Source organism: Rhinopithecus bieti, unplaced genomic scaffold (genome assembly GCF_001698545.2).
Source record: "Rhinopithecus bieti isolate Rb0 unplaced genomic scaffold, ASM169854v2 scaffold_21412, whole genome shotgun sequence".
Lineage (NCBI taxonomy): Eukaryota > Metazoa > Chordata > Mammalia > Primates > Cercopithecidae > Rhinopithecus > Rhinopithecus bieti.
This window is the reverse complement of record NW_016811643.1, coordinates 562,359-586,745: the sequence shown is the minus strand read 5'-3', so window position 1 is coordinate 586,745 and position 24,387 is coordinate 562,359. Positions and strand designations below refer to the sequence as shown.

General features: G+C 52.3%; 1 protein-coding gene across 1 annotated transcript in view; it reads left to right on the top strand.

The window, feature by feature from the left end:
• P2RY6 (pyrimidinergic receptor P2Y6) overlaps nucleotides 1-19,097 on the top strand; it is a 25,832-nt gene extending 6,735 nt beyond the window's left edge. The window contains 5 exon segments of the mRNA XM_017894485.1: nucleotides 17,771-17,980; nucleotides 17,982-18,139; nucleotides 18,142-18,234; nucleotides 18,237-18,325; nucleotides 18,328-19,097. Coding sequence (XP_017749974.1) covers nucleotides 17,805-17,980; nucleotides 17,982-18,139; nucleotides 18,142-18,234; nucleotides 18,237-18,325; nucleotides 18,328-18,798 — 987 coding nt within the window. The 5' untranslated portion in view covers nucleotides 17,771-17,804 and the 3' untranslated portion in view covers nucleotides 18,799-19,097.
• The last annotated feature ends 5,290 nt before the right edge of the window (nucleotides 19,098-24,387 follow it).

The window sequence follows — 24,387 nt, the reverse complement described above, 5'->3', positions numbered from 1 at the left end:
GATTTTATTTATCTATTCATCCATCTACAGATGTTTAGCTTGTTTCTACCTTTGGGCTATTGTGAATAATGCTGCTATGAACATTTATATATAAACTTCTGTTTGAGTCCTTGCCTTCAATTCTTTTGGTTGGAATTCTAGGAGTAGAACTGCTGGATTATATGGTAATTTTATGCTTATTTTTTGATAAACAGCCAAAATATTTTTCACAGAGGCCACATCATTTTACATTCCACCAGTAATGCAAAGGTTTCCAGTTTCTCCACATCCTCACCAACACTTCTTATTTCCTAGGTTGGTCTTTTTTTTTTTTATTTAGTAACAGCCATCCTAATGGGTGTGAAGTCGTATCTCGTGGTTTTAATTTGCATTCCCTATTGATTAGTAATGTTGAGCATCTTTTCATGTGCTTATTGGCCATTAGTATATCTTCTTTGGAAAAACATCTAAGTCCTTTGCTGATTTTTGAATTGGGTTGTTTCTTTTGTTGTTTAGTTTGTAGGAGTTCTTCATACTTTCTAGATATTAATACCTTATCAGACATATAGTTTGCAAATATTTGCTCCTATTCTGTGGGTTGCCTTCCAACTCTGTTGATAATGTCTTTTGATGTACAATAGTTTTAAATTTTGATAAATTTCAACTTACTTAATTTGCTGTTATTGTTCTTGCCTGTGCTTTTGGTGTCTGGGTGGTCAGGGTTATTTTGGTTGCAAGAGACAAATGCAACTAGCTTGGGCAAGAAAAGGTGTATCAGTTTATATAAATAAAAAGTCCAAGGTAGACCTAGATCTGACATGGCTAGATCCAGCACTTACAAGGATGCCATGAACAGCTCTCTCCTGACTTTCCACCAGGTTCCTACATTCTCACTCAAGTTCTTTCCAGAAGCACCAGGCTTTCATGGTCCGCACAGCTAATAATCCAGGAGAAAAAGAGTGAGAACCTTTCATGCTGATTCCACAAAAATTCCTGGGGCAAACTCTAATTGGTTGCCCCTGAACCAATCACTGGCAAAGGGTCTGGATGGATCCTGGGTCTGGTTACCACCTTGAATGAAGAAAATCTCCACTGAATGGGGTGAGAGGCTCCCAATAGGAAGAGATGCTGGACAGGCAAACATTCCTCCCCAGAAAGAGTCCAGGAATCTGATGGGCAGCCAGGGTTGGGAAGTTCTGCTTAGAAGGGTATCCCTTACCTTAGGCTTCCTGTTAGGGCCCTGGAAGAAGTAGAGGGAATCCTTCTATTTGATCCCTGAAGATTTCCTAGAGGACGCAGCATTTATGAGGCCCTGTGACTGATGGAAGGGTGAGGCCAGGGCAGTCTTGGCCCCAGGCAGGTTGGGTCAGAGCAGTAGAGGGGCTGGATTTCCCTGCCACCTGAAATCCTTCCTAGCCCAGCCCTGCTCTATTGTAGGAGCTAAGAATATGCATTCTAGAACCAGGCTGCCTCGGTTCAGAATAGCCCAGGAGTCATTCTTTCTCCCAGTGCTACCTTGAGCTAAACTTTGTGCCTCAGTTTCCCCACCAGAAGTATAAAATGAAGATCATAACCAGTCCCACCTTGCGGGGTCCTTATGAGGACTAAATGAGGCAATGCACATCTGGCACGCACTAAGTCTTCAACAATCGTATTTTCATCATTATTAGTTTGGGCCTCTTTTCAAGCACATGCAGAGCAGCTCCAGCTCTGTTCACCATCCTTCAACAGGCCTCTCACGGACTCTGCCTTTTACCTCCACATACACTTGACCATTTCACTGTCACCTCCTCACCAAGCTTTCTCTCCTGTGGAACCATCCCTCCCTGCCTGTGTTCTGGCAGGACTCTGGGGCACTGACTCTGGGGCTTCGGGTTATGGATCATCAGGTAGATGTCCCTTGTCCCCACTGAGCGCCTGTGGGCAGGACCTGGGCGTCCCCTGTCCCTGAGTTTACAATGGGAGTTGACCAGCCACAGATGTGGGGAGACAGAAATCCAGTGGTGGAAACAGCACTGACGAGGGGGAAAAGAAGAGCAGGAACTGAAAGTAAATCAGAGCTCAGCAGATCGCGTGCAAGGGGCAGGAGTGGGAGTTGAGAGTGGAGAGGTCAACAGGAACTGGATTTGCCTTTATCCTCAGGCACTGGGAAGATATAGAGAGGGTGTAGAAAGAGAAACAGTGAAGTCAGACTTTTGCTGAGCAAGGGTCCATCTGGCCACAGAAAGGGGCTGGACTGGCCCTGGAGATGGAAAACCAGAAAGCATGAGGAGGCTGTGGTCTAGGTCGGAGGAGGGGCCATGGGGTAAGAGAAGAGGAGTCTGACATGTGAAAATGGAGCACAAACAGGGCTTGGTGATTGACATAAAGTGGGACTTCAGTTTTTTCACCAGAGAAATTGCAAGTCCTGCCCTGCTGGCCTCTCCAGGTGGATTAGAGGACAGCAGGCACTTGGTACTGACTACTCTAAATGGCTGGTAACTGTGTCTGCTATATCAGCTCATCCGCTCCCTCAGCCCATCCTCATGCCCTAGTACAGTCCAGGTCAAGCATAGACCGGACACTCAAGGTGCCAGGTCAAGTCTGTAAACTCCAAGAACCAGAGTCGGGCTTCACCACCCAAGCCCACCCTGGAAGAGCCAGTGGGGCACAGACTAGCTGAGCTGTGCTGAGGACATCTGGCTCCCTTGGGCAGGGTGGGGCCCAGGCTCTTCCATCCAAGAAGGGACCAGCCCACATCCACAGTGATCTGGACAAGATGGCACACGGTTCCTTCCTGTTCTATCCTGCTCAGCCATGGCTTACAGACACAGGCTAGGATGGAAAGGAAGTGACTCCTGGAAATGGTGCTGGGCACGAGGGCCAGGCAGAAGCCAGACAGTGGTGCCATTAGAGCTCCACCCCTCACCAGCTGAGTGTCCTCGGGAACTGTGAATCCAGCTGCCCAGGGGCAAGGTCAGCCCTCGGGGCCAGGTATTCTGTCTCCTGCAGCTGACATCGCATGTCCAGATGGTTGTGCTATCCCAGGAACCGAATGTCTCTCCTCTCTTGGTCTCAGTTTCCTTCACCGCAAAATGGGTGCAAAGGAGAGGAGAGAACTCTGGAAGCTCTAAGGGCTCCCCTCCCCAGTCTGTCTGATGGAGGAGGGCCTGCATGGGTCTGGCAGTTGGAGCAAGTCATCCTTTTACTCCTCCAAGTCTCCCGCTATCAAAGCCATGCCTTTGCTGCCCCTGGAGAGGAGAGCCAGGCTGGAGCAGCAGGCTTGGTGACAGGACACAGAGATAGGTGGCTCCCCACAAGCTCCATGCAGGGCTACAGCATCCTCTTGCCTGCTCTGGATCTCAGTTTTCCACCTGTGACCTGAGGACTGGTGTGGGACATCTGTCTTTCCAGTACTCTGGCTGTAAGGATTTGTTAGGGGGCAGGGAAGACTGCTGTGAGCCTATCATTTGAGATCCTTGACGTGAGTCTACCACAGGCTGGTCCCTGGAGCTCCCCATTCTATGGCCACAATCCCTTTTTAGGCTCTATTTTCTCTGAATCCAACCACAACCAATTCATCATCCAACTAGCAGCCCGAGGGACCTTCTAAGTCTCAAATTTGATCATGCCTCTGCCCTGCTTTAGAAAGGGGTCTCCCAATGAGGACTTTCTTCAGCTGGCACCCTCAATGCAGAGGCCACATGTGTAGCCTGTCATTTTGAGACCTGTTGGGCCTGGACCTAATGACCCCATGGTCTTACCTCCTGCAGGGCCCCTCAGCACTTGCAAACACAGACACGTGCAGGTACTCTGAGGTCCCACATCTCCAGCAGGTCTCTCTGCCTAGAGCACCTGCCTTTTCCTTTCCACACTGCACCAAAGAATTATCTCCTCCAGGAAGCCTTCCTTGATACCACAGACAGGGTTGGAGACCTCCTTTGTCTTCCCAGAGACCCATGGGTGTACATATTCATCTGTCTTTTCCACTAACAGGGGCTCCTCAAAGGACAGAGCCCAGAAAAGTGCCTGCACATTGTGAGACTCCTTGTAAATGCATGGCGAATGAGTGAATGAATGGAGGGAGGGAGGGAGAAAGGAAGGGAGCAAGGCTTGCAAGGGAGGTCATTTCTCATGAGTTTGGCTGATCTATGATAAAATTATGGGCGATAATAGAAGCCCCACTGAGCAAATACTTACTGTGCACTAGATATTAGGCTAGTGATCTAGATCCACTATTTCATTTGAGCCCCCAGTGATGCTGTGACTGTTGACAGTATTTAAAATTAAGGACTCTGAGGCTCAGAGAGGTAAAATCACAGCTCATAAGCTGTGGAGTCAGGACGGGAACCCCCACATCTGTTGAGTGCCAAGCTTTGCAGAGGGAACAGTGATGGGTGACAGAGGGGTACAAATGCTGGGATTGAGCATTTGGATCTAATTCCATGGTCTGGGGCTTGAAGAACTCTGGGTTTTCTGGGGAACTCTGAGGACATACCTGTTCCAGGAGGGAATCCTCACATTTTGTGTCCCCAGGGGCAGTGCCAGGGAGTAATCTGGAGAGCCGTGTACCCCCACCCTCACCTGCTCCATAAGCAACGACCCCTCCTATTCTGTGACAGAAACCATTGATGTTTTCTCAAACCAGTGTCATGAGCCATGCAAACGTATCATCCCAACCAGTCACCTCCCTAATCCCCTGCTAAACAGATGTCCTGGAGGTGCCCCTGCCAGCCCTGATCCCTGCCCACCTTCCAGGCAGAGTCCAGGCCCTTTCCTGGAAGCCAGAGAGGTGGCTCTCCTCCCCAAACCCTGCACCAGCCCTGAGTGGTGCTCAGGGATGTCAAGCCCAGTCACCCTCAGTGGCCTGTTTTCTCCCCAAGGCCTGTGTTGTCAAGATCACTTTGGAGATTTCCTTGTGGATGGAGCTCAGGCAGTCGATGGCTCCTTGGTTCCATCTTGCCAGCCTCACCCAGAAGACAGAGTACCCACTGCTCTTCCCGGAGCTGGGCCCAAAGGCTCCTTGCTCTACCCTGGGCCTGACTGTAAGGGGGTGAGAAATGGGTACAGGGAGGAAGTAGAGGCAGGGCTTGTGGGTGACTCTTCCAGAAGCTTGATTGTGCAGGAAGGAAGAGGAACAGACGGAGAGGCACGAGAGGTCAAGGAAGACATTTTGCTCAGATGAGAGAGAGAGACTGGGGAGTGGAGAGTGTTTGGGCTGAGGGAAAGGAACGAGCAGAGGCAGCACAGGGAGGGTGCTGAAGAGGGGGCAGGAGGCGGTACCTGGGGTCCCGCGGGGCTGTGGAGGGGTGAGGAGAGAAGGTGCAGACATGGGGTTTATTTGGGCAGTGGAAAACTGAAGGCAGCCCCTCTGAAAGCCTGTCTGCTCTGAAGGAGGAGTTGAGGGCTGGTAGGGTTGAGGGTATGGGACTGACAAGAAAGATGGGGCCAAGGCTTAGAAGAGAGAGGAGAGAGGATGCCCTAGGACAGACAGAAGTTTGGGGACCCAGCCAAGTGGGGCAGTGACAGGGTCTGCAGGGCCTTAGGCACTCAACTGAATCATGTCCTCCAGCTCTACTCAGCCCCACAGTGCAGGATGGAGCAGTCTGGTGGCACCATGAATGAAGGACATGAATTGATTGGTTGTGTTCATGGGAATCCTGGGTCCTGGGAGGGAGGCCTAGGCTGGCAAGGGAAGGGAAAGAAGCCAGAAAGATTGTGGGCCGGGGGCCCAGTGCAGAGGGAGTGATCCTGTGCAGGGAGGTGAGAGTGCCAGAGAAAACCTCAGACCGGGCAGGAGGGAGATGCAGGCTGCCCAGCCCTGCCAGGCCAAGTCCTATTCACCCCTCTCAGCTGGGACTGTTCACAGCCCAAATCTCACACACACAGCCAGGCAGAAGCAGCCCCAGGGCTGGCTTAAAGGCCTTTGGTGCTCACATTTAATCTCTATCTGCTCCCAATCCCCAATAAACACATACTCTTAAGTACGAACTACAGCTTGCTATATGAACAGCCTCAAGCAAAGTCCCCCGTGCAGCCAGTCCTCTCTGTGTAGACATAATTGAACCACCTCTGGAATTTATTTGTTCATTCACTCAATAAATATTTATTGAGCACCTACTATATGCCAGACACTGTCCTAAGTACATGCAGCAGTGAAAAAAACATGAAAACCCCTGCCCTGGTGGAGTTTATGTTCCAGTCAGGAGAGAGAGACAATGACCAATAAATAAGTAGAACAGTGTATTAATATATTTTAAATGCTAAGGAGAAAAATATAGCAGAGAAGGGGCATGGGAATCACACGTGTGCATGTGCTGGGTAGGAGATTATAATTTTAGCTTAGAGTTGTAGGAGAAGGTCCCATGGAGAAGGTGTCATTTAAGTGACCACCTGAGGGGGTCTGTCCTGCATCCTTTTTTGATACAGGGGCTTGCTCTGTAGTCCAGGCTGGAATGCAGTGGTGTGATCATAGCTCACTGCAGCCTCGACCTCCCAGGCTCAAGCGATTTTCCCACCTCAGCCTCCCAAGTAGCTGGGGTTACAGGCACACACCAACACACCCAGTTAATTTTTAAACACTTTTTGGTAGAGACAGGCTTTCTCTATGTTGCCCAGCCTGGTCTCGAACTTCTGGGCTCAAGTGATCCTCCCGCCTTGGCCTCCCAAAGTGCTTAGATTCCAGGTGTGAACCACCGCACCCAGCCTGTCCTGTGTTCTTCATGCACACTCCACCGCGGGAGCCACCTGTCACCTGCTGACCTCCTACATTGCACTTTGAATGAGGTAGTTGCCCCTGACTTTGACCTCTTCCTCCCAGGCCACCCCTCAGACACCCACAAAGCCCTCTTCTTCCCACACTGGACTGGCCAGAAATGGGCCAGTTTGAGGGTGAAGATTTGGGGTTTGGCAGCAGGCAGTTCAGCTGATTGGAAGATCACTGATGGATTGGTGGCCCTGGCAAGTAACTAAGCTGTTGGGGGCCTTAGTTTCCTCCTCCCAAAAGAAGAGACCATGTCCCCTTTACAGGCCCCAGGCAGGCAATGAAACAGGACAGAGGGTAGCAAAGGATTTTGTCTTCAGGTTTGAAAACAGTCACAGACCACAGCCTCATCCTTGAGGATCCACCACTAGGTCTCCTGGGGCCTGGACATGTGCCTGAAATTGCCTGGTGAGAATGAAGACCAATAGATGGATGGTCTTGGGACAATCTCTGCAGGGTGTCCTGGGGCAGCCAAGCTCTATGGCCCCAGGGGCAAGCTGGACCGGTGTGGGAGAGCAGTCACTAGGGACAGATCTCGGGGCTTGGTGTGACAAAGCATATCTCCCAGTGGGCTTTCTCAAGGTGGAATGCAGTGGCCTAGGAGAGGAGTGAGCTCCCTGTAATGGGAAGTATGCAGGCAGGGGCCAAATAAGCCCAATCAGGAAGGCTTCAGAGAGCCCCCTTCTCTGAGGGGATGGTGGGGAGACCTCTGGGTCGGGTGACCTTAAGGCCTCCCTAGCCTTGACTGTTTGGAACTCAGAGGCCTGTCATTGACCCCTGGGTCCAGCTGGATGTCTTATCTCTGCCAGGTGGGCTGAGGCCCTAGGAAGAGCTAGGGACGATCAGAGCAGGAATCAAGGCAAGGGCTGCCTTTCACGGGAGGGGAGGAGTTCCCTGAGGCTCCCCCTCCACACCCAAACCTTACCTGTACGAGTTGTGGACAAAACTGCCTACCTTCGGGCCTCAGGGTCTGCCTGGGAAATGGGCAGTATCATAACCCACAATAACCACTTGGCAGGGTTGGTGGCCTGCCTTTCCTGAGGTGGGGACTGGGGGACCCAAGCAGTCTCAGAGGTGCTACTCCTGAACCCATTACCTTCATTCTGCTTGACAAATCTCCACATCAGCCAAGACAAATATTAAAAAAAAAAAAAAAAAAAAAGGAACCAGGCAGCACCAAGGACAGAGCCCTGGGGCTCGTCTTTATAGACTGGATCCAATCATCCAACATTTCCCAGTGCCTCTTGGGAGCCAAAGCCTGTACTCGTCTCTGAGGCCCCAGAGGCAAAGCAGACCTTGTCCCCAGTTCCTAGCACAGTTAGAGAAGGAAAGGGAGGGAGTCTGACACTGCCCCTTTGGCTGGTCTTCTCTGCCCTGACCCCTGACCTCCATTTCTTTGTCCTTTCTTAGGCCACTCTTCCTGAGAAACAGGGTGTCATGGTGGGTTTATAGTGCACTTTGGGCAAGTTCCTAACCTCTCTGGCCTCAGTTTTCCCGTAGGGAAATGTCACCTCTCTTCCTGGGCACAAGGTGCAGATCTACAGGCAGGACTCCTAGTTTCATGTGACAGAATCCTAGGTTAAATGGATTAAGGCAAAAGGGGAGTTTATCAGCTCATGACACCAAAGGTAAAACCTCAGGCACAGCTGAAACCAGGCACTCAATGCTGTTCTCAGGAAACGATGCATCCCCGTCTATCATCTCTGCCATTCCTTGGCTTTCTATGTGGACAGTCTTCTCCCTGGTGGCAGTATCTCCATCACCCAGGACAGTGCCTGGAACTTAGTTCACTTGGCTCCAGCAGCTCCTGCCTCGCTTTCTACTAGCTTTGCAAATGCTGTGGAAGACCTGTCTCCTTCCCGATGCTCCAGTAAAAGCACCAGAATTGACTCTGAGGCATGCAGTGAAGATCACTCCTCCACCCAAGCCAGTTACAGGCCTGAGGGGCCCACTCTTCTCTAATTGGCAGGCTTCAATCACAGACCCATCACTCCCAGATCCCCAAGACTCTAGATGGGAGAAGGGGGATCCCCCAAAGGAAAATCAGAGGGCAGGGTCATCATGATAAGAGGGGATCTGGGAACTGAGTGTGAAGAAGCTACAGAGGGGCTGAACAATGACTGCTAGGCTAGCCAGGCAGCTGGACCTGGGCCATCTGTTCCCCCACAGACTGAAGCCTGGTTATCTGGGAGGATGGGCAGATCCTTAAGGCACTAACTGAGGCCATCAGCCAACTGTGTTACTTGCAGCTAAGCAGCAGGTTCCTTCTTGAAGGGAGAACCAAGTAGCCTCTCCCACAAGGAGACAAACAAATGGGACAGCCTGGTGGTCCAAGCAAGGCACCGAGAGCCTCTCCCACTATCTCCAGGGAAGAGTTTTTTAGGAGGCCCTGGGGATCTCCTGGAGCACTGGGTGGAAGGTGCGGTGGCCCTATAAGCGTGGACTTATAAGGGCTGGGCACCACAGGCCGTCCCTCTGCTCACTGGGAGCTGCCCTGTCACAGCTGCTCCCTGGGCCTCTGTGCTATCCACAGTTCCTCAGTCTCAGGGCTGCCCTTGACCTCTCAGCCTTGTGCCCACTGGGGCCGCGTGGTCTCTAACCCTCTTCATTCACATTCCCAAGAAAGAACCTGTTGCTGACTTTGTGGTGCCTCAGTCACCTCATTTGTAAAGTGGAAACAGTAGTTTTGAAGAGTGAATGAGACAACGCACATTAAGCATTTTGCACAATGCTTGGTTTATCATCAGTGCTCAATTAATACACGTGTCCAGGTTGTGGTGGGGCTTCTGGGTGCACTCTTGGGCAGCTGGGGCCCCTCATACATAGTGGGGTCTTGGGAGATGTAAGTTCCATCTTTGCTAAGCTTGAAGAGGCTGGAGAGAAACCAAAGGAAGCAGCCCCAACCCCCAAATTCCCCAAAGCTGCAGCTTCCTCTTCTTTTCACTAAAAATGGCTGTTTCAGTTTTAGATTTAATTCCTGTTGAGCCGGAGGTGAGAAGGGGAAATGGGAAAGGAGAAGAGAAATCAGAGCCCCTGCCTTCCATGTTCCCTTCTGCCAGGTTTGTCATTCTGTAGCCAGCCAGATGCCACAGGTAGGACCAGAACTCCTCCAGGTGAGAGGACTCTGCTTCCGGCCCTCTGTCTTCTGGGTGCCAGGGAGGCACTTACATTAGGAACCTGGCCTCAAGCTGGCCTCAGGTGGGCTCCAGGGCAACCCTGCCTCAGGCTAGAGGCTGTCCAGAGTCAGGATTGTGTTGATGACTGGGGCACAGAGGATATAGTGACTCTGTATGGTAGGTAGGCACCATAAGTAGCCCTGTTTACCCAGGCTCGGAGAGGGTAGGTGGCTTACCCTAGGTCACACAGCAAGTTGGTGGTCGATCCCAGCCTGTCTGACTCCTTAGGGGAAGGAAGCTAACTCTTGACCCTTGGCATCCTGTGCCCTTGCCGCTAACTCACTGGTCAGGGGCCCAGCAAGGGGATTTCCAGGCCTTTATTTCCCAGCAGGCAGGCAGGCCAAGGTTAGGAAGCCTCTTCCACATCCAGCTTGGTCTGAGCTGGTTCCTGCCTCAGCTGGCTGGCAGACAGTGACTCAGCCTTCCAGCTCCTGCCTTTGGCCAACAGATCCCCTCATCCCCGCTAGATATGAAGGCCTCAGGGGATGGGGGAGGCTCTGGGGTCATGTAAAGTTTATCCTGAGACCATAGGATCTAAGCAGCCTGAAGGGCTGGGCCCCTTGTCATTTCTTCCTGTGTCCATAGTGAATTGCTCCTGCTCTAGAACTGACCCCATGGGTGTTGCCTCAACTGGAAAAAGGAAACTGGAAGAGGCTGTCCCTGCTGTGAGGTGAGGGGCTGCCATATTTTGCCAAAGGTGTACCTGGGGTGGGGATGGGTGGTGGATGCCTGGGGCCAGGGCCTCTACCTCAGACAGATAGGGCTTGCTGCTGACCCTGTTGTCCCTGCTATGTCCCCAGTGGCTCCTGTGACCACACTGACCAGGGTGAGGACCTGAGAATGAGAGCTTGAGCTCATCTGGGGAGGGTGAGTGGAAGGAAGGTTGGGGAGTGGGTCAAGAGGAAATGAGACTGGAAACCCAGTCAGGAGGCTGCTCAGTGCCAGCCCCGAGGGGAGGCCTCCCGCTGTGGGCAGACCAGCCTTGCCCTCACCCCTCACTGGCTGTGTGACAGAGCAGGGCTGGCTGTCCGCTGGTGCCATCTCATGGCTACAGAGTCTCAACGCAGGGAAGACCCAACTCCCCTGGGAATCCCCTGGTTTGAGCATCTAAGCTCCAACTTCGGGGGAACAATGAAGAAGGGGGCCTTAGAGTCAAGAAGAACGTGCTGAAATGCCACCTGGCTGGGATAGCTTGGAAAACTCACTGGCCCTTCCTAAGTCTTAGTTTCTTCATATGTAAAGGGGAGGGAATAATCCACCCCCCACCAAATTGCCCAGGACTGCAGATAAAACATCTGGCACAGAATAGGCATTTAAGAAACAACACTGGCCATACACAGTGGCTCACGCCTGTAATCCCAGCACTTTGGGAGGCCGAGGCAGGTGGATTACCTGAGGTCGGAAGTTCAAGACCAGCCTAACCAACATGGAGAAACCCCATCTCTACTAAAAGTACAAAATTAGCCTGGTATGGTGGCACATGGCTGTACATCCCAGCTACTTGGGAGGCTGAGGCAGAAGAATCGCTTGAACCTGGGAGGTGGAGGTTGCGGTGAGCCAAGATCGTGCCATTTTACTCCAACCTGGGCAACAAGAGTGAAACTCCATCTTAAAAAAAAAGAAAAGAAAAGAAAAAAAGAAGAAAGAAAGAGAGAGAGAGAGAAAAGAAAGAAAGAAAGAAAGAAAGAAAGAAAGAAAGAAAAGAAAAGAAAGAAAGAGGGAGAGAGACTGGCCGTGGCTGGGCATAGTGGTGCATGCCTGTAATCCCAATACTTTGGGAGGTCAAGGAGGGAGGATCTCTGCCAGAAGAAGGCTGCACCTTGGAGGTTTTGTGATGGGCCAGCTCCTCTCAGGCCTCCCATCTGAAGCCCCCTCTTTGCAGAGCTCATCCATTGCTCTGGCTTTTATATTTATTAATTTCTCACAGAGGTTAAGCTCATTCCCCACTTCTGTGCCTTTGCCCACAGTGGACCTCCTGCCTGTGATGCCCTCTTCAGCCTTGTTGTGAGTCCAGGTCCCTCTGGTCCTTCAGTGCCCAGCAGTGGACATGCTTTCTCCATGAGCTTTACAGGTTACTCCCTCCCAGGTGCACCCATGACCCCTCAGACTTGAGTGCTCCCTCTCAGGCCCCGCCCCCTCCTCTAGGCCTAGCCAGGTCCATGGGCAAAGCTAAGGCCCGGTGAGAGTAGGGCAGTTCCTTGGGTCCGATTCAGTCATCCTTAAATTCTTTGAAGTCCCAAGCCCTAGGATGCTGTAGTTCCAAGGTCCTGAGAGCCCTCAAACCTAGACTTTGTTAGGAAGGCAAAGAACTAAAAGGCCAGTGGGTAATGGGTACTCAGTGGTTGTTGAGGTGCCAGGCCAGGCCTCTCGTATGCCCTTAAACCCCTGAGAAGAGGGTGGGGAAGGGGCAGCTGGCCTTAGTTTCTTTCTCCATCTGTCAAATGGGACCCCATGAGCCTTTTCTTCCCCTCTGAGGTTAGTCCAAGTGCCCTTATCTGAGCAGAGCGGTGGGATTAGGGGTCTCCAGATCCGCACATCTGGGCGGATAAGACATGATAGGGACAGCTTTGTGTTTCCCATCCATCCAGGTTGCAGGGACTGAGACCACTTAGGCTTCTTACCCAAGCCCTGCCCTGCCCTGCCTTGGGGCCAACACCTCCCAGGAGCCCTCAGATCTGTTCCCATTCCTGGGACAGTGACCCATCCTGCTGGGAGTGGCTGTGGGAGGTTGTCCCAGGGACCCAGCAAAGGACTGGCTGCTGAGCTGAAGGCCGCCTTGCTCTCCTGGGCCACAGCACAGGTCAAATCCGACCAGGAGGTCCACACTCAGCTGGCAGAAGTGACCTCTTAGCATAGGCCTGAGCAAGCAGTAGGTGCTTGATCTGTGCACAACTGACCAAGTGTTTATCAGAAGTTCAAACCTGATTTTTCTCAGTGTGATCCAAACTTTGCGTTCCCACTCTGTTCCTCAATCCCCTTGCCTGTAAAAATGGCTTTAGGGTGAGATCGGTGCCTTTAAGGGCACCTTCAGCTCTGATGCTCTAGGCTCTAAGAGTCTTCTCTGTACCTCCCAGGGTAGAAGATGAGCCGCCCTGAGTGGCACTTCATCCTCCCAGCACACTGGTGGTCAGTATGACTGTATTCTACCCAGGAGGCTCAGAGAAGGGAAGGGGCTTATCTAGTCAGTGATTGGGGGCAAAGGTGGAGTAAGAACCTGGGCCTCAAACTCCCAAGGCAACATTCTTTCCCCACACAATCCTCCCCTGCCACCCGCCTTGCTACCTCAGCTGCTCCAAATCAAAGCCCACCTCCTCCAGGTCACCCTCTTGGAATGTTGCTTCCCACTCTGGATCTGGCCTCCCCGGGACAATGAGGAGCCACATCTCCTGCTCTGGTCTCCTAACATCTCTGAGGCCAGTTTGGTGGTGAGGAGGGGACGGGGAGGATGTGGCACAGGCAACTGGGTCCTCAGGGGCATCACATCTATCTCCACAGCCCATGTCCATCACTCCTTATGCGCTCTGCACCTGCTGTGTGGAAGAAGCAGTCACTGTGAAATGGGGGAACGTAGGAGGATCTGGTGACATATAGTAGGTACTCGATAAATGTGTGTGGAGAAAAGGAGAAGAGGGAAAGAGGGAGGGAGAAAGGGGCTGAGTAAGTATGTACATAAGTGGATTGCCACATGGAGGGATGGGTAGATGGACATGTTGGTGAGTGAGCTATTGAATGAGGGAAGGAAGGCTAGATGGGGGAGTGAATGGCTGGGAGGAGGGATGGACTCCCCGTGGCTCTGAGTGTTATAGCTAAAGGAGGAGCCACGAGCTCTCTAATCACTGCCCTACCCATTTGACAGTTGCGAAGACTGAGAGACGGCTGAGCAGAAAGAAAATTGCTGGTTCTATGGGGCTGACAGCCTCTGGTTCTCCCCTACCCCTCCTCCTCTGCCCCCACCCCCCTCTTTCCCCTGCTGGGGTAGAGGAGCGTTCCAGGAAGGACGCCTTTTTTCCACCGCCTTGCTCCTCTAAGCCCAGTTTCCGCCAGGCGCTAGGAGTGGTGTTGGGGATGGCAGGGAGCCGGTGGCCCCCACAGAGACTCTTTTAGTCAGAGACAGTCCTGCCAGGAAACAGAGGAAGCTGAAGCTGCTCACCCTGTCAGATGAGTTGCAGCCTAGCTGAGAGCGGGAGAGTGGGGAGCCTCAGGTCTGGCTTCCCTTTGCCCCAACACACTGGACCACCAGCGTGCTGCAGGGACAGGAGGCTGCCTGTGAGTGTCAGTGCATCTTGGGGCCATGGGCCAGTGCAGGGGTTGTGGGGGATGAGGGGCAGGTAGACGCAAGGAACTGTGACTTTGGGCAGGAAGGCTGGGTTCAGCATTGACTTAAAGGAGGCCCACAGAGTTAGGAGGCCCAGAGGAAGGGATTCCACCCAGCTGGGGGGATTAAAAAAAAGAATGAAGCAAGGTGAGATCTGGAGCTAGATAGATACTTAGGGTTTTGATGAATGGAGATTAGTTGAATGGCACTTTGTGTGAAGGGAATAGTGGAGATGGGGAGGCTGCAGAGGGAGTCTGGCTCTCTGGCTGCCACTGGCTGTGTGGGAGTCTCCACGTCCTGGGAATGTGTGACGAAAGAGGAAGAGGCAAGAGCAGAGTGGCCCTGGTGTACTTCAGATAGGGCTGGAGGGCTTGGCAGGGGTCTTGAATGTCAGGAAAAGGGTTTGGGCCTTTCCCCCAAAGGGCAGAGGAATGGAGAGAAGGATGTAGTCAGAGCCACTTGTTAGCAAGCCCCCCGCACCATGGGCAGAGTCCAGCTCAGGAAGAGGCTGGGGTCTGGTCTGGTCCAGGACTTAGGACCCAAGAGCTAGTGACAGATGTCAGCGCCAAGGTCAGCTGCTGCCTGGAGGTGGGAGCCAAGAGCACCCTCCTTGAGGCCAGCCCCTGCCACGAACTGGGAGAACAGCTCAGCTCTCCTAGGTCCTCAGAAAATAGACAAGGGAGCCGGGGTGATGGTCAGGCCTGTCTTTCCTGACACAGCCCTGAAGGTTTTCCCAGAGAGCTGTGCACTGGATCCCCTCCTGCAGCCCCCTGCCTCCTTCCAAGAGGGAGGGGAGGGGGTCCCAGGAGGATCAGTCTCACCAGGGTGTGCAAGTGGCAGACTGTAGTCCCCAGTTATCTGAGACAGAGGGCTGTCCCTGGGGGTGGGATCTGAGGGTGAAGGCCTTCCAAAGGAAGGTTGAGGGATGCAGCACCCCTCTAGCATGTTCTCCTCCTCACCACAACCCTCTTCCCTTGCAGACTGGTCTCCTTAGACCCTGTGTGAGGAGAGGGGTCAGGGAGGGGCAGAGGCTGCATCTCAAAGGCCAGCCCCACGGAACCAGCAATTTTCTTTCTCCTCAGATTTCTTTGTCAGACCCTGTGTGAGAGGAGATCAGTCTGCAAGAACAGAGGGTTATGGTGAGGAGGGGAACATGGTAGAGGGGTGCTGTGTCCCTCAACCTTCCTCCTCACCCGGAGTGTCCTCCCACCCTTCTCCACCCATGGAAATCCTAGTCAACCACCCAGGCCTTGCTCTGTCTTTCATTCTGCTCTGAAAAGTCTCTTCCATCAGGTGGTTCACACTGGTCTCCTCCATCAGACTAGAATATCTGTATCTGTATCCCCATATATCCATGTCCACCTATACACTATGCCCTCATGTATCTAGCTGGTAGAGAGGACTCAGTGAATCCCTGTCATGTGAAAACAAGAGAATGAACGTGTGAATGAGAATGGCCCGAACCAATGAATGAAGAGATGCATGGACATTCTCTGCCTGTGCTAATCCTGGCTTCATGGCTATGCTGTGGGGGGCTGCTATGTTTCTTCCTCTGGTCTCCTCGTTGTGCCTGCCTTGTCCTAGCTGGGCACCCAGCACTCCTAGCATATGGTCTAAAGCCCCACAAAGAATCTTTGGTAACTGAGGGTGACATGGGATGTGGGCTGCAGACAGAGAATCCAACACTATCATTTTGCCCAGAATTGGGGTAAAATAGCTTCACCAAAATGAAATTGTAAGTTGGGAAGAATGTATTTTTCTCTAATATAACTTTTTAAAATCCCATAACCTTACTTAGTAGGTATATTTAGAACAGAAAACACTTGGCCCCATGCCAGGCACTGATCTTCACAACAATCTTATAAGGCAAGTACTATCTCATCTCATTTTACAGATGGGGAATCTGGAGGACAGAGGTTAACTAGTATGCCCAAGACCACATAACTCATCCGTGGCATAGCTGGGACTTGAACCTAAGCATCTGGACCAGAGTCCATATACTTTGCCTGAACCCTTTACCACCCACTGAGTGTATTTGCAGAACTTCATATTTTTTCTGGGCCTCAATTTTTCCCGTCTGTAAAATGGGAAAAGAGGAGGATTAGATTCATTATCTCAAAGGCCCATTGGATTTTAGTTGTAAATTTTCTCTAGACACCAGTAATATGGCAATGTCAGTTTAGAGGTGAGCGTCTAGCAGTCAGACTTACCCCATCAAGGAACCCCTTAGGGTATTTGTGCTGCTGGCTCTCCCAAAACCCAGCCCGAAAGAATGAGAGGAGGGACAAGATGTAGAATGCAATGGCATAGCATTTATTGAGCACTACTGAATGTCATCACCACACATTTCACTGATGAGGACGCTGGCCACGTCACTTATGAGGACACTGTGACATGACCTGTTTCACACAGCACGGAAGTGGGGGAGCAACATTTAAATCCAGGCCTGCCTAGCTCTGAAGTTGGTCATGTAACCTCTACATCCCATGTCTGTGGGCTACACTAAGCTGCCTTTTCTGGATTGGGCAGTTGGGTTCTGGTTCTGACTCTGCTCTGACTTACGAAGGAAGAAGGAGCAGTCCCTGCCCCTCACTGTGCCTGGATTTCCATCTCTGTAAAGTAAACAGATGACTTGGTCCCTCACCCATCTGCCTTCAGGGATGCTGTTTTCACTCTGGGCACTAGCAGGCGCTGTGTTGTCAGAGGCTCTACCAAACCTGCCTTTGTAGCCTCAAGTGGAACGAGGCCTTGGGGAACTGGGTATCACCTCCTTCCCCTATTTTACAGATAACAAGACCTCTGCCAGAAGAACCATGGCTTTGAAAGGTGGAGTTCAGGCTGAGGAGATGGGTGCGGTCCTCAGTGAGCCCCTGGTGTGTGGACCCTTCATATTGGTTAACTAAGAGTTATCAGGGCCCTTTCTGCCCCAGACCCTGGACTAAGACCAGAGAGACACCGGACCTGGCCCCTCTCCTCAGGCGGGTCCCAGTCTGTGAGAGACATGCGGATCCACCATGACCAGAGTCTCCACACCCCAGGGAGTCCCTGGCAGCCCTGCACAGTATGATTTAGTGCTTCTAACCTCTTGACATCCCTGAGAGGCAGGCACCACATTCCCCCTTTTCTCAGGTGAAATGAAATCAAGGTCACATAGCAAATACATAACAGAGTTAGGATTCAAACCCAAGTCCATCAGTCTCCACTAACAGAGAAAGAAACATATGATCAGGGCTTTGAAGAATGAATAGAAGTTCACTAGGAAGGCCGAAGGGGAAAAAAAAAAAAAATATATATATATATATATATACACACACACACACACACACACACACACACACACACAAAATGAATCAGATTGCTCCCAAGCGTGAGCTTTATTGTATCACAAGTTTTCTTGAAGTGAGGGCTCTGTGGGGCTTCATGGGGTGGTTAGAGTAGCAGAGTTGACAAAGTTGGTGCCCTCACTGTTCAGACAGGGAGATCAGGGCCCAAGGAGGGGCAGGGCCTGCTGGGTGGTGAGTGAGCATGTCACTGACAGGCTGCGTATTGCTTTCCCAGCCTCCCTGAACATAGGAAACTCACCTGAGCAGCCATGGAGTGGGACAATGGCACAGGACAGGCTCTGGGCTTGCCACCCACCACCTGTGTCTACCGCGAGAACTTCAAGCGACTGCTGCTGCCACCTGTGTATTCGGCGGTGCTGGCGGCTGGCCTGCCGCTGAACGTCTGTGTCATTACCCAGATCTGCACATCCCGCCGGGCCCTGAACGGCCCTGTGTAGTACCCTAAACCTCGCCCTGGCCTACCCCTACTGTTATTGCCTGCCTCCTGCCACCTGCGTCATCTACAACTATGCCCAAGGTGACCACTGGCCCTTTGCGACTTTGCCCTGCCGCCTGGTCCCCCGCTTCCTCTTCTACGCCAACCTGCTGGCCGCATCCTCTTCCTCACCTGCATCAGTTTCCAGCGCTACCTGGGCCATCTGCCACCTCACTGGCCCCGTGCACAACGTGGGGGCCGCCGGCCGCCTGGCTAGTGTGTGTAGCCGTGTGGCTGGCGTGAAACCCCAGTCCCCTGCCCACAGCAGTCTTCGCTGCCCAGGCCATCCAGCGTAAAACGCACCCGTCTGCTATGACCTCAGCCCGCCTGCCCTGGCCACCCGCTATATGCCCTATGGCATGGCTCTCACTGTCATCGGCTTCCTGCTGCCCTTTGCTGCCCTGCTGGCCTGCTACTGTCTCCTGGCCCGCCGCTTGTGCCGCCAGGATGGCCCAGCTGAGCCTGTGGCCCAGGAGCGGCGTGGCAAGGCAGCCCGCATGGCGGTGGTGGTGGCCGCTGCCTTTGCCATCAGCTTCCTGCCTTTCCACATCACCAAGACAGCCTACCTGGCAGTGCGCTCGACGCCAGGCGTCCCCTGCCCTGTGTTGGAGACCTTTGCGGCAGCCTACAAAGGCACGCGGCCGTTCGCCAGCGCCAACAGCGTGCTGGACCCCATCCTCTTCTACTTCACCCAGAAGAAGTTCCGCCGACGACCACATGAGCTCCTACAGAAACTCACAGCCAAATGGCAGAGGCAGGGTCGCTAAGTCCTCCAGGGCTTGGGCAGCCTTCATGTTTGCCATTGTGTCCAGGGCACCAGGAGCCCCACCAACCCCAAACCAGGCAGAGAATTAGAGCTCAGCTCAGCTGGGCATGGAGTAAGGTCCCTCACAGGACCCAGAAGCTCACCAAAAACTATTTCTTCAGCCCCTTCTCTGGTCCAGGCCCTGTGGGCATGGAGATGGACAGACTTGGGCCTGGCGTTTGAGAGGTCCTAGTCAGCCATGGAGACCTGGGGAAACCACATTAAGGTGCTCACAAAAATACAGTGTGACGTGTACTGTCATCAAGGGGTATGTTCCATGCTTTGAGTCACCAATGAAGCGGGTGAGGGAAGATGAGAGGGGGAAGTGAGAGCTTCTGGGAAGGGGCATTTGAGCTGGGTTTTGAGGGATGACTATGAGCTCTCTGGAGAGGAGTGATATTCCATTTATTTAGCAAGCCTTTACTGACACCTTGTGCTCAGGCCTGGGTTGGTTCTGGGGCCCTAGAAGAACCAGTCCTAGCCCTGGTCCATACAGGTTCCCAACTGCTGGAAGTACAGACTGGCACAGCAACATTAGGGTTGTGACAGAGGGAAGCATGGCTGCAGGGAGGGGGTACACAGAGGGTGTCCATGACCCAGTCCAAGGAGTCAGGAAAGAGCTCTCTGAGGAGGGAGCATCTGAGCCAGATGTCAAGGGCTGCGTGGAAACTTGGCAAGCAGAAGTGGGGAACACTTTAGTGCAACTCAGGTACATATCCAGCTGGGCCAGCCTTGTGCTGGGATCTGCCCTGGGCAGACAGGCACGGGGCCGGAGCAGAGGACACATGGCCTTGCATGTGTGAAAGCCGAGAAAATGGGAGCTGTGCCTCAGCCAGCCTCCAGACAAGGGCAAGAGTTGGCCAGATGCTCCAGGCAGTGGGAGGCCAATGGAGGGAGTAATCAGGGGAAGTTTCTTAGAAGAGGCAGGGGGCCAAGTGCAGTGGCTCATGCCTGTAATGTAAGCAATTTGCGAGGCCAAGGAAGGAGGAATGCTTGAGCCCTGGAGTTTGAGACCAGCCTGGGCAACATAGTAAGACCCTGTTTCTACCAAAAAAAAAAATTTAAAATAGCCTGGTGTGGTGGTGTCTGACTGTAGTACTAACTACTCAGGAGGCTGAGGTGCTGAGTTCAAAGTTACAGTGAGCTAGGATCACACCAGTGCATTCCAGCCTGAGCGACAGATGGAGACCCTGTCTCTTAAAAAATTAAAATAAATCAGGAGTGGTGGCTCATGTCTGTAATCCCAGTACTTTGGGAGGCTAAGGCAGGTGGATCACGTGAGGTCAGGAGTTTGAGAACAGCCTGGCCAACACAGTGAAACCCTGTCTCTACTGAAAATACAAAAATTAGCTGGGCGTGGTGGCTGGCGCCTGTAATCCCAGCTACTTGGGAGGCTGAGGCAAGAGAATTGCTTGAACCTGGGAGGCAGAGGTTGCAGTGAACCGAGATCACATCACTGCATTCCAGCCTGGGCGATGGAGTGAGACCCTGTCTCAAAAAAAAAAAAAAAAAAAAAAAAAAAAAACAAAAGAAAAAAAAAAAAAGAAGAAGGGATCAGCTTGAGCCAGGAGGAATTCAAAAAGCAGAGAGTGAAGCAGCTCTGGAGCTGCTCCCAGTAGAAGGCATGGGGTGATGTGTACAAAACCCAGAGTTAGAAATGAGCTGAGGGGCCGGGCATGGTAGCTCATACCTATAATCCCAACACTTTGGGAGGCCAAGGCATGCAGATCACTTGAGGTCAGGAGTTTGAGACCAGCCTGGCCAACATGGCAAAACCTCATCTCTACTAAAAAATACAAAAATTAGCTGGGCGTAGTGGCAGGCGTCTATAGTCCCAGCTACTCCAGAGGCTGAGGCACAGGAATCACTTGAACCTGGGAGGTGGAGGTTGTGGTGAACGGAGATTGCACCACTGCACTCCAGTCTGGGTAACAAAGCAAGACTCTGTCTCAGAAAAAAAGAAAAGAAAAGAAAACATTGGCTGTAAAGCAACAGTGAGTTTCAATTAAATGGGCGATAGGTGGGGTGGGGTGGGACCTGGGTGTGTGGAAGGGGGTGGCCAGGAAAAGAGCTGGGTAGGGCCAGAGCATTCAAGGCTAGGATGAGCCCCAGATCCACCTCTCCTTCATCCACCTCTTCAAGTGTGGCTTTCAACCTTAGGGTATCCTCTGTACCTGGGGTACCTCCACCAGGCCCCTAAGTGAGGGGAAACAGTTGTTCAACATTGCTTCACTCTAAATGGAGGAGCCAGCAGCTTGAGAGCCTCAGGGCCACCAGGAGGCTGCTACATGGAGGTCCCACCACTGGAAGCCTACTGATTGGTCTCATGACAGACTGTTCCTACCATGTTCCACTCCTGCCCTCTCAGGCCCATCGTTCTGACCTGTGGGTACCCAGAGAGCTGCCTTGAGGCCACCTCATAAGGAGGCATGTCAAACACAGATCCAAGGCTTAAAAAGCCTTGGAAAGGCATCTTTACCGAAGGTCCCTGGAGGAAGCAGCAAAGGGGAATGGTAGCACACAAGACCCCACACCCAGCCAGGTGCGGTGGCTCATATCTGTAATCATAACACTTTGGGAGACCAAGGCAGGTGAATCATGAAGTCAGGAGATCGAGACCATCCTGTCCAACATGGTGAAACCCCATCTCTACTAAAAATACAAAAATTAGCTGGGCGTGGTGGCGGGTGCCTGTAGTCCCAGCTACTTGGGAGGCTGAGGCAGGAGAATTGCTAGAACCCAGGAGGCAGAGACTGCAGTGAGCCAAGATTGCACTACTGTACTCCAGCCTGGGGACAGAGTGAGACTCCATCTTAAAAAAAAAAAAAAGACCCCACACCGTCCACCAAATCCTCTTCCCCTCTGAGAACCACCCCTCAGCTACTCCTTTGCAGCTCCTCATTCTCTGCCATTTTTTTCTCATTTCTCCTCCCCATCACTTCTCCTCCAGTCCTTGTGCCCTCCTCCCAGATCTGTTTTTCTTATGTAGAACAATCTAGCCTGCCCTTGGCTGCTGGTGCACCATGCAGAACCTGTAAGCCAAGAACTACCCCTGGCTAACAGTCTTCCTTTTAGAAGGCAGAGCAGGGAGGGGAAGGACTGTATAACTTATGCAATATTTTTATTTTAGCCCTGCCTAGTCCCCAAGGCTGCTGGGCAATGGGGTCATTCAGAGAGGGGCACTGGAGGAGTTAAACACCATGGTAATGTCATAGGTATGCTTGCAGCTGGCTGAAGAAGTGGGAGAACCAGCCCCAACCCACCGTGGGAGGCCATTCAAAGTGTCCTTGCTGGAGAGGCAGACCATTTGGACAGAAGGAACTTTGACTTGTGACCACAGTGAGACCGATGTATGTTAGAAGACAGAGGCTGGTTTTTATTCCCTGTACGGTGCCCCACCATGCCAAGCAGGACATATAGGACCCACCTTGCATCTAGCTTTGAGTCTGAGACTAGTCTTCTCAACTGCCTGGGATGGGGGCTAGGGGAGAGTGAGAGCAAGGGCAGGGGACAGGGCCTCTGCTCATAGCCCACCTGAGCCCCTGTAGAGAGTCCCAGATGACTGTCCCAGCTGACCTCCAAGAGCTGTGACCCTTTGCTTACTCTTCCAGGAGTCGAAATTGTGACCCACAGGTAAATTCCTGTCCAAGCTTCCCTTTGTGAGGCTAAATAGCATGGAAGGTACAGACTCCAGAGCCAGACCATCCGGGTATATGTCCTGGCTCTACCATATACTAGCTCTGTTATGCTGGACAAGTCATTTATTTATTTATTTATTTATTAGTTTTTTCATTTTTTTTTTTTTGAGACGGAGTCTTGTTCCGTCACCAGGCTGGAGTGCAGTTGTGCGATCTTGGCTCACTGAAACTTCCGTCTCCTGGGTTCAAGCGATTCCCCTGCCTCAGTCTCCCGAGTAGCTGGGACTACAGGTGCGTGCCACCACGCCTGACTAATTTTTTGTATTTTAGTAGAGACGGGGTTTCACTGTATTGGCCAGGATGGTCTCTATCTTCTGACCTCATGGTTTGCCAGCCTCGGCCTCCCAAAGTGCTGAGATTACAGGCATGAGCCACCACGCCCGGCCTATTTTTTATTTTTACTTTTTTGAGACGGAGTTGTGCTCTTGTTGTCCAGGCTGGAGTGCAATAGCGCAATCTCAGGTCACTGCAAAACTCCACTTCCTGAGTTCAAGCAATTCTCCTGCCTCAGCCTCCCGAGTAGCTGGGATTACAGCCACATGCCACCATGCCCAGCTAATTTTTATATTTTAGTGGAGATGGGGTTTCACCATGTTGATCAGGATGCTCTCGAACTCCTGACCTCAGGTGATCTGCTCGCCTTGGCCTCTCAAGTGCTGGGATTACAGGCGTGAGCCACCGCATCCGGCCTGGGCAAGTTATTTCACCTCTTTGTGCCTCAGCTTCATTATTATTCCCATAACATTATTTATTTGGGTTCCACCCTGGGATGGTGAACCTTAGGTGTAGGCCAGGCAGTGACCTGGACAAAAGGTAGGGCCAGGGTCTAGGCTGGAGTGGGAGCTAGGAATCAACAAGGTCTAGGGACACCGGGAAGGCTACTTAGAAAAGATGCAGAGCCTGGGGAATGGTCAACCCCAAAGTGGCTTGAGCTCGAGTGGGTGGGTGGGCTTCGTGAAAGAAAGAGTGGGAAGAGGGGAGGAGTTCTGGGAACTCCAAGATTAGGGAGCTGAGGAGAAGGAGCCAGAGATGTGGAGGGCAGGAGCCCAGGGGTCTCTGAATGATGGTGGTATGAGGGGAGAGTGGAGTTGGGTGAGTGAGAGGCTTGAGGGAAGGAAGTGGGGATAGTAAGAAGAGAAGAGGGAGGAAGATTCCAAGAAAGGCCAGGGCCAGGGATGGAGCTTCCAGGACAAAGTTGTTGCTGAGAGTTGGCTGGTGGCAGTTGGGGGCAGAGAATCGGGAAGGGGTAGGGGTGGGGAGGTAGGAGCAAGGATTGGGAAGCTAGAAAGTCAGGAATCAGTGACTGTCTTGGGGAAATTTCCATTCCAAACAGGAAAAGCCCAGGAGCATTTGATCTGTCCTAGCAATGGACACAGCTGGCCTCTTCCTCCCTCATTCATTTGTTCAATGAATATTGACTCTGTGTTTCTGAGATGAGCTCAGGTCCCGGCTCTAATCTTGGGAAAGAATCCAAGGGGTTTGGGATGCAGACAAGGAAACAGTTCATCCAGCAAACAATCCTTACTGGGCACCTCCTATATGCCAAGCATCATGCTGGGCCCTCATGGAGCTCCTAGTCTGATGGAGGAGACAGGTAATAATGAAACACATACATACCTGGATCATTACAGCTGGGGAGGAGAGTGCAGATCATAAAGAGGACCCATGCGAGGAAGGTATCAATAGGGAGATGATGAGCTCCTGGAATGGTCCATGGCCAAGAAATGCTAAATACCAGAGGGGCCCTGACCTAGCTGAGGGGCAGAAAGGGTTTGTAAGTGAGGCCCAGAACCTCCGAAGACCTCAGAAGGCATTAGCTCAGTGCAGAAGGGCCACAACAGAGTCTGTGACTT